A 10,569-nucleotide genomic window follows, 5' to 3' on the forward strand; every position below is an offset into this window, starting at 1 on the left:
TAGGGTTTTTTGTTGCCTGTTTTGTGCTTTAGTCAGTGATTTCCCCAACTAAAGTTGTCAGTATCATTCTCATTTTACTCTTGGTTGTTTTCCAATATCTCTTCAAGATGATAGGTCCTGATCATTGTATCTTAAAAATTTTTTCCCTTGTCAGACTCTGATTGGTCAGACCTCACATTGAAAATTCAGATAATGCATTTGACAAATCTTAATTATTAACTGAATGAAGCCATTTTTTCTTGCAGAACTAGAAGTTTCAGTAGCAATGTTCTGGAGGTAAATATTATTAAAACAGCAACTTCTCCCACCAGCTTTATTTTCAGAAGTTTCTTTCAGTGTAACAACAAAAAAGCAGGATCTTCTATTTCTCCATTGCTGGAAAAATTTAGAGAAAACTAAACCAAGGTGCCTATCTTTGTTCTCTCACTATATAAGTGTGAACCATTGGTACCTTTTTCAGAATATGTGGCATTATTATGTTCCAAATCTGGTGTTTATCTCTCGGGTTTTTTTGTGTTTTTTTTTTTCTTCTCGTATCCAGGGTGCGTCTTCTAGGAGGCTTGGAACACCAGGATGTCAGAAATGTCCTGGTCCAGGGGCACATTTTTCTCAACACTTCCCTTACTGAGGCCTTTTGCATGGCTATTGTGGAGGCAGCAAGCTGTGGTTTACAGGTAAAAAAAATAAATCTCATTATCTAGCATGTATCCATTTTAAACAGATTTCACAATGAAATAATATGTGCTTATCACATTGATTTCATCTGAGGCTCTGTCTTGACAGGGGTAAGCAAATGTTATCCCCATTTACAGATCTCTTGGAAGCTGAGACAGAAGGGTTAAATCCAAGAAGAATTTTGTGTAGAATTTGCAATAACATGTAGATCTGCTCTCAGTTCTCTGAAGTAGCCAAAATACTGTTTTGTTTGTACTCCTTTACGGAGTTTTGGGGTAGTTGATGTTCACAAGGGTTTACTTCGAAGGGAGCTGTAGAAAAATTGCCTTCCTGTGTAGGGATTCAAGATAAGTTGGAGAGAGAGAGAACAGTAAAAGCCCTGACTAATTTACAACTCAGAAAGAAGTTGAGTCAGTAGCCATAAAGAATTAAAGTTTCACAATAAAAGATAAAGGAACCTTATTAAGAAGACAGGCTGATAAGAGTACCTGATTTACAATAAGTATAGCAAATGGGAGTGACTTCAATTTTTTCTTTATTTCAGTATCCTTTGACAGCAGTTACTACCTAGTTGTAGTTATTCTCTTGCCATCTCTTCTCTAGAGGTGAGGAAGTTCTGCAGTTTCTTATTGCCCAATGTTTAGAAATTATTGCACAATGTGAGTCTTCGTAATTTCTTATTTCCCTTTAAAAATAATAATTCAGATTAATATAAATAAATTTTTGCAAGTGTTCAGTAACCTAGGAAACTGAAATTTCAAGTATGTGGTAAAATTATCCTCTGCAAGTAGAGGTAACAGATTTTTTGAGATACTGTGGAAGAAATGTCCAAAATCAGGTTACACGGGTTTAGTTGTGTATTGTGGCATACACCTTCAGGAAAGGTCTCATAATCACTCATTAGACCTGTCTAGTTAGTTTTCTGTTTTATCAGGGCACCAAAGAATCATTCTGGACAATGTTGAAGGTAATCTGCTATGCTTTGTCTTCTCTGGGGTTCACACCTTTAGTTCTAGTTCAGGTCAAGTTCCCAAACCATGATATTTTCCTATTCTTTTAAATAGCTGCATCTAAACAATGTAATAGCATTGCCATCAGACAGTTTCATTTTTTATGTTGCATGTGTGCCATTTCTTTTGTTTGTTTCAAAGGTGGTAAGCACAAGAGTTGGTGGGATTCCAGAGGTACTTCCAGAAAATCTCATCATTTTGTGTGAGCCCTCTGTGAAATCTTTGTGTGATGGACTAGAAAAAGCTATTGCCCAGCTCAGATCAGGAACTCTGCCATCTCCAGAAACTGTTCATAATGAAGTAAAGACTTTTTATACGTGGAGGAATGTAGCAGAGAGAACTGAGAAAGTATGTATAATCACTTCTTTTAAATTCTCTGAAATTAAATTTCTGAAACAATTCTTGCTTTGAAATATTGCTATGCACATTCACGTGTAATATTCCAGTGTAATTTTTCAGCATGTTTCCTCTCAAACATAAATGGTTTTAAAAGGTCCAGAAAATGCTTTTTTTTTTCCCCAAATACATTCCTGGATGTGTTTGCTATTTGTATTTTCTAACATGCCATAATTGCTGGTACATATCTTGAAGAAAAGCCTAGATCATCAGTTAGATTTCTACTCTATTTGTTCAAGTCTTGACATGAAGTAACTTTTCTGGCATAACTGGAAAATGTGCTGCTGAGGTGTATGACAAGGTAAGAACAGTTCATGGCAAAGCTTTGCCATGTGCCAACAAGTAGTTTAAAATTATGAGTAGTTCAATGCTGGAAGGCTGAACAGAGCTGAGTTTACATAAGCTGCGGTTGTAATGAAAATTTATTTTCATAATTTTGAAGTTATATTTTAGATCTAGAGCTGCACTTCAGTAGAAAAACTCTGCCTTCAGTGAAGAATGTTGGCTGCAGTAATGTTACAAACACCTGTGGAGCTGTGTCACTTCTGCCTTCACCTCCTGTGTTTTAGGAAGGAGAGAGTGGCTGAACCCCATGCCTCTTACTTAGATCGTACTGCACTCAATTATATATATCTTACAAGCCTCCTTGAAGTGCCATGTACAACCAGTTTATAATTTTTAAATGCCATCCATATAATTCATTTTATGATTTTGTAACTGCAGGCAACATTTGAATTGCAGAGTTTTTACAGACGTTAGCCTAGATTTGAGTTTGCTTTATATAGCCTTTTCTTAAAAAAACCCACCAATACTTCATGAAGGAAAATGGTCATAGAATTGGTAGAAGTATGCATAGATCTTAAATTGTACAGAAGATAGTTGTTTTTGTTTTCAAATTAAGTTACCTGTAGAATGGAGTCTGTAGCATTCTTAAGGAAGTAACTGTGTCCTTCAAGCCTTTTTGGAGTGGTTTGTAGTTGGATGTGGTTGACATGTATAATAAGTCACTGGTAGCAAATATTTACTTCGTGCAGTAATTGAACTACTGTTTCTTTAAACAAAAATCAGGAGCCTATTAAGATTTGGTTCATTGTTCAAATACAGAGATTTGGAATAGTGCCAAACTCACCTATGAGTTCATCCATCATTGTGTTTAAAATCTAGTAATTGCATGTTCGAGCTCTTCCTGGGACTGATGTGAATATGAGATTAGAATCCATTCAATCCATTAAAACCTCCAGCCCTTTCAGTATAATATTACATGAGAGACAAATTATGCAGCCTTCCTAGTTAACGAAATACTTCTGAAGTGTGTAAAAGAAGAGAATGTTTCATATTTCTCCTTAATGAATGAATGAAATATCTAGAACAAGACTCATAAATCAGCACTTAGGATCTGGAAAGCTTTTTGGGGGTCAATATTTGTCCCATCTGGTAGCTAAGACTAGATCATTTATTTTGTGCGGTGATGGTAAAGTACTACCTGATTTTTGAGGTAGAATCAATGCATTTTTAAGATGTTACTTTCTGTCTCCTCTCTGTTCAGGTGTATGACAGAGTTGCAGATGAAGTGGTTTTACCAATGAAGGAGCGACTTGACAGACTAATGACTCACTGTGGTCCAGTGACTGGGTGTATTTTTGCTTTTTTTGCTGTTCTGAACTTCCTTCTCTTGACATTTCTGAGGTGGATGACTCCAGATTCCATTATTGATGTTGCAATAGATGCTACAGGACCTAAGGGTGCATGGACTAAACAGTATTTTTTTGGAAAAAAGAGAAGAGTTAAAGAAGAACTTCCAAACTCCTAAATTGCTCAAGTGGAGAGGGAAGAACATGTCAGTCATTAAAGGTTCTAATGCTTGCTGACAGAGACATTACTCTTAAATCTCTTCAGTTTCTTTCTGAAGTTCTTGGAAAGAAACTTAGTTCAATGTGCTACCTCAATTTAGGATGATGTTCTTAGTTCAGTTTTGGATTCATGCAAATCTATGGGCATCTCTTTTGCACTGAAAGCTGGGAGGAGAATATGTGGTTTTATATATGTCAGAAGCCTTGGAAACAAAAATACAAGATTTTCCTTGATAACTTGAACATTGCAGAAAGGGACTTAAGTGTTTGGGAAAGCAAAACACAACAATTGTTAGCTTAATGTAGTTCCTGCTAATCCCTGATATTTACTGTGATTTTTATTTTAAGACCTCTTTCAACATAATTAAAAGCTCAACAAAATACACCTTTTTTCTCTTAAGATGAAAATGGCACTTGAAATTAGTCATAAAGTCCATTACCATGTAAATTTCAGACACTTAGTTCTAGCAGTTGTGACACAGTGACAGTTTTGCCTGCCTAGCATTATTATTTTGAAGTTCCTCCCTAGTCAGAGTTGCACATTCTGTTGCTAAATCAACATTCCATAATGATTTTCTGCTATTTTCAGAGGTGCTAATTTTTTCCTGTTTTCTTACACGTGTGAAAGTGATGTAAAGCTTATAGTGATTTTTGGGTTTTGCTTTTGTTTTTTGGTACATAGGGGAAGAAATAGTATTATTTAGAGATAATACAGCCTTTAGAAACATCTCAGGCCTGAAAACTTCCAGCTGTCTGTGCCAAAGTGTGGAGTAACACGTGTGTGAGAGAGCGAAAACTGTGAAGGGCTTAACAAGCACGCTTGTGCTTACCTGCTCTCTCCCACCTCCCACCCATCCATCCCTCTTCCCCCCCACCTCTTTCTCCTTCCCCTTACTTATGACCAAAGTGGCATTTCAGTCCATCTCTGGGAGGGACAGCATTCAGGGTGAGTGATTTCACCTCACCCACATCAGAGACACTGGCTGGCAGGTGCTGCATGTGAAATCTTGGGAAGGTATCCCTTAAGTGGAAATAACATGCTGTGCTTTTCATGGAGAGACAGAGAGAAGGGGCAGCTGTGAGGAGTCTGATGTGTACGTGGTGCAGGAGGCAGCACAGCATTGTGCCAATGGGTGTGAGAAGAGGTGTTTGTTTCATTTGTGTCAGCCACCTCTAAAATTGCCCCTTGTCTGATGCACTGGGTTAGTTTCTTTTTTCAAGCATCACTAATGATGATAAGCTTCCGATTTTATGACTCTGGAGTATTGTGTGCTGTGGGACACTGTATTAATATTAAAACTGTGCAATATGAAAACACTGTTTCCAAACCCTTGAAGAGTAGTATTTAACACACTACTTCTGCCAAATTCATGTTGTTTGGGTAGAGATGTAATTACACAAGCATTTTATAATTTCCTTGAACGTATTTTCATGAAACACAAAGATAATGTAAATAATTGCCATATATAAAGTCTATTTTCTTTTACTAGGATTTTTAGCCTTTGATATGTAACATACAGCGAGTAATATTACAATTTGAGTTTTTGAAACTCTGCATTAAAAGCAGAAGTAATCTAAAATGGTGCCACAAGGTTTAAGGATAGAATGAAGCTAATATTCTACTTTTCTAAGTTATTCTTTTTTTTTTTTAATATTGTTCAAGCATTGAAATTTCTAACAACCTTTTGAAAATACTGATTGCCACTCCAGGGAAATGTTATATATATATGTGTGTGTGTAATTTTAGTAATACTTTGTTCTCTTTTAGTTCTATTTGGTTTCCTGTAACATCTGCAAACACAAAAGGATTACGTGTATCTATTCAAAATAAGTTTTCTTTTGTGGAACATTGTGTACTTATGAGTAACATAATAAAACCTTGTTATAGTCTTGTTTACAAGACAAATGTAAAGTTTATCTAGAGGTTTATTTACCTTTCCATAAAGAATGGATACATTTCATTAATATGTGGGAGGATATAATTAGAAAATACAGAACTACAAACCATAATGCTGCTCTTCACCACTGGTTGTTGGAGTTCCTATGAGAATGTTTTTTAATTATCTTCTTTTTGTACAAGCTGCCATACAAACTTAACCCATAACTGGTTTCTCAAATAACACCACTTGTATTGTGCAGAACTTTGTGGGAATGGTTTGCTCACTGGCCTTGGGGTAAAGGATGGAGTGGAGTAAAGGATGATGCCACAGAAACATTTACAGTTTTACAAAATATCAGTGGGTAACAGGAAAAAGGTTAAATAAAATAAGCAGGATACTAGAAAAAAATTACTGAGATAATGAGTGTGGTTAGAAATTAATAAAATAACTTGTTTAAAAAAAATAAAATGTTTCAGTTGTGCTTGCAGGTAACATTCAATTGTTGTGAAATACCAGGGAAATGTTAGGAAGGGGAGAGAGATGCTAATTAAGCAAGGTCTTGCACAGAGTAGAGCCTCTGCTGTGTAGGAGGAGCAGGAAGACCTGTATAGAATGTCCCCCTCCCAAACTGCAATGAAATTCCATCCCCAGGCACAAGGAGGAATGTTGTTTCCAATACATGGTGTGCAGACATTGTGAATCAAGGTATTGAAAATTGTAGGTTAAACCATACAATACACCCTACAAGCATCAAGTAAAGTATAGATATAAGATTAGTCTTTCAGACTGTGTTTTAGTGGGTGTGGATGTATCTGTAAGAAGGTAACTACTGTAATTTACTTGGTTTGTGGTCAAGTTTTTCTGCATCTGTTTATATTTTTTCCCTTTTTGATATTTATTTCTCTTTGCTAGTCCCTTTTTTCATATATGCTTAGGCTTTTAAAAATTAATTGTAAAAGTCTTTCTGGTGCTTTCTGCTTCAGTAAAATACAGACTTTATGTAAATAGATAAAAGAATAATCAATTTCGAAATGGTTTAATATTTTGATTTTTTTAAAATTAAAAGTATTTCAATATTTTTAGTGTTTAATTGCTATCATTAAACTACTCTCATGATATTTGCTGTGCATCATGACATTCAGTAGTATCTTGACTTCCACAGTTTTCCCTAATGACTTGAACATTGACAGAGATAAAAGGTGGATACTTTTTAAGGGAATAAAACTAATGAGAGGATGTGGCAAAGTGTCTGAATTTATTATTTTACCAAAGTTATACATTTTTCTTGTAAACCTGGCAGGTAGATAAGGTTGCTTTCAGATCTTGACATGCTTCAACACTGTCACAACTCTAGAGATGCTACTTGTGCAGGATTCATTGAACTTTAACTGTGTGTGACTGCTTGTCTTGTGCATGCAGGTTCTTCAAGCCGCTTGTTTAAGCAGGAGGGGCTGGTTCCCTGGGAACACAGGCACTGGCTGCTGCTGGAATTTGCTGTCCTCCTGCCCAGGCAGCAGCAGGTGTTTCAATAACCAGGCCCTACCCGGTGAGATGGGTGGCAGATAGGTGAGATCACCCCCACATTGGCTTGAGAGCAGCCAGTGAGTCACTCTCACATCTCTTTTTAAAAGGAGTGTTGTAAGTGTGCTGACCCACTGATGCAAATAAGGCAAGGCTTGTGTGGGAAGTAGTGTCATATATTAGGTCAAACTGATAGAAGTAGCCAGGCTCTGTATGGACTCCTTTGTTCTCATCTCTTCTGTTTGAGTGTTTGACTCCTTTTTTTTTTCCCAGTTGCCTAACTTTGATTGAATACATTGGATACTCTAATCCCGACTAAATATGTTAGAAATACACTGCTGTAAGTCAATGTGTGCAGCATAAGAATAGACCAATACCTCTTTGAAGTTCTTTGAGATGAGCATTCCTCATCTCTTTATTTCCTTGCCAAATTCTTCGGGTCACATCTGATACTTCTCCCTAGAAGCTGGATAAAGTTAAGGTGAAACTTACTGAAAATGAGTTATTTTCTAAACTGGATTGCCCTTTTTTTCCTGCTTATTCCTTGCATGTGTGTAAACTAGCATGTATAAACATTACTTTTTGAGTTTTTTGGAGGATCTAGCTAAACTACTTCTATTTACCATCTCATGACAATTTTTTGAAGGATTACTATATTTTTTTGATATTTTGATTTAACAATTTAGTAATTATCCTAGAGTTAAGGAAGAGTGATTCATGCAGTAGTTTGGGCATCTTGCAGAAATCAGTGAGGTCTGTTTTTTCTTGACTTGTTCACTCAAGTCTATTGATGGAGTTGCATAATACACCTTGCTCAGCTCACAGCAATGATGCTCAAAAGAGCAAGGGAGAGCGACGACAATCCTGTGTCTGCACTGTCATTGCTCTTGTGTTCTGCCTGTTCTCACGCCTACACCATGTTGCTCATCTCTCTAGTTACAAAAATACCAGAGATTTCTGAGTGATCACACCCAATCTTGCTGTTGTCTTCCTGGCTACCACCCTCACTACTATTCATACTTTCCACCATGCTGTTCAGCTGTCTTCCCAATGATAATTTTCTTTTACATCCACTGCATTAATTTTCCTAGTGCTCTTGTACACTAAGAGCAGATTAGGAGATTACACAAGTTTTTCTCAAATGACTCACTGAATAATTTAACTGAAAATCTTTATTTGTCTTGTTCTGAAGCCAGGAGGGTGATTTTGCTGCTACACAAATAGAGTTAGTCCTTCTGGGAGAGTCATGTTCCAGTGACTGCTTCCAAGCAGTCAAGCTTTCCTGTGGTTTTCTAGAGCACTTGGAGAGCTCTTTGGTATTATTCCATTAGGGATAAAAGAATTTCAGTGGCAATCACCTGATTTTCAGTTTCTTGTATTTTTCTGAGTTTTATGGACAGGTACAATTCTGCATACCATCTTGTAGGCTGATTGTGAAAGAAATCAATGATTTTCCAACCAAAAGCCTGGTTTTCTGTTTTTTTCTCTTAAAAGGTGCTCTTCCTTCTTGCTTGTCTCCTGTTGAGAGCCAGATTTGTAAATCCTACATGGGAAAGATTTCTCCATTATTCAGGCTGACTTTACTTTGTAACGGTCTTAATATTTTTTTATGTGTTCTTTTTCTCTGCATCCAACATTTTGTTCTTTACAGCTTTTACTATTCCTCTGGCTCCAGGAGGAATGTTTTCATTATCTCAGATTTTTCTGGGCTGACCATTCTGGTTTTTGGTCCACCTTTGTTTGCTAATTTCTCCTCTGTTTTTTAGCTGAGCAGAATTAACTGCCAATAAACCAATATTTTGGTTTTTCTGTGATTCTTTAGCTGAACTTTTCTTGTCCTGTAATCCATATCTTCAGCTATCTTGTTATGTGGCAAACTGTATTAAAGTGATTAAAAAGAAGAAGTTTTCCTCTTTTGGATTCATAAGTATTATAATTTCTTCAGGTATTTAAAATTACTGTGTAAGGAAAGGTGGATGTAATACTTTTGTAAGGGGTTAAATAATGTAAGAATGTAATAACTTGGTTTTATTCAGAATTTTAGAAAAATTGTTTCACTTGAGAAAATTGCTTGGAGTGTTATATCTCTGCACATATTTTATACAGCATTTTAGTGCACCTGGGAGGGCTGAGTACCAAAGACAGCAAGGTACTAAACCAGCTGTATTGCTATAAACCAAAAGAAATTACATCTAAAATGCCCAGAGAAATAATTTGCTGTATAATTTCCGTGTGCATATCCACCATCTCTTTGAGATCTCTAAGAGAGGAATTATCCTGCTCTTTTCCTTGACAGATGTTGGAATTGAAGGCTAAGAGAACCTGGGCAAAGAGGGCAATCAAGTGAGAATTAAATCTTCCTCCTGTGGTACATATAGGAAAACAGGAATAAGCAAAAGTTTAAAATGAAAAGAGATGGAATGTTAATAAATTCAAATAAATACATGCAGAAAAACCCCTTTGTTCTCTATGGAAAGCCATGTGCCTTCAAAAAAAAAAAGGCAGTTAAAGAAAGGGTGCATCCTGTTCAATTTCAAATATTACACCTTTGAATTAATGGAGGATAATGTAAAAATATTTCTGAAACAGACAATGCTGTTTGCAAGAGATATCAATGGACACCATTCTTTATCCCTGAGTAATGGAAAAAAAATGATATATTATGTGTTTCTTTTTGTGCAATTTCAATGCATTTTTCTCCTCCTAAAATAACTTTGACTTCCTAGCCCTGGCTTTGGCCACGTGAATTTATTTCAAATTCTTTCATGTTAATGCTTTTCTTTTATATGTTTGCCTTTGTTCTGTATCTGAGTGCCAGCAAGGCCTGTTCTCTAGATGGAAAAGACAGAAAAGTATTCTTTTTGCAGCATCTCTGAACAATTTCTGCAACTTTATCTATGCAGTCTTTGTAAACGGAACTGCTACCTTTAAGAATAAATCTAATGTGGATGTATAGGCTTTCAGGTGGTATGGAGAGCATCTGTCTGAAAATTTATTCTCATTTATGTAGATTTGGAAAGGACTTTCTCATTTGTTTACTCTATGCAGGGATGTTCAAAATATCTTATCCTTGATATTATTTAGCATCAAACACCTCATACCAAATAAAACCAGGATGTATTTTTGGTAACTGAGGAACAGCAGGTCCTGAAGGGTTTAAAATAGATGACATATGATACCAAGAATAGCCCAGTGCAACTTAGCCAACCTGAGAAACTATTCAAAGAGCAAACCAAA

The 10,569-nt window shown here is 36.2% G+C and overlaps 1 protein-coding gene across 1 annotated transcript in view; it reads left to right on the forward strand.

Annotated features, from left to right (window-relative positions):
• PIGA (phosphatidylinositol glycan anchor biosynthesis class A) overlaps nt 1-6,266 on the forward strand; it is a gene marked incomplete at its 5' end in the record, with an annotated part of 8,077 nt that extends 1,811 nt beyond the window's left edge. The window contains 3 exon segments of the mRNA XM_005426180.3: nt 542-674; nt 1,827-2,033; nt 3,628-6,266. Of these exon segments, the coding sequence (XP_005426237.3) occupies nt 542-674; nt 1,827-2,033; nt 3,628-3,891 (604 nt within the window).
• Nucleotides 6,267-10,569: the final 4,303 nt, after the last annotated feature.

Source organism: Geospiza fortis, unplaced genomic scaffold (genome assembly GCF_000277835.1).
Source record: "Geospiza fortis unplaced genomic scaffold, GeoFor_1.0 scaffold285, whole genome shotgun sequence".
Classification (NCBI taxonomy): domain Eukaryota; kingdom Metazoa; phylum Chordata; class Aves; order Passeriformes; family Thraupidae; genus Geospiza; species Geospiza fortis.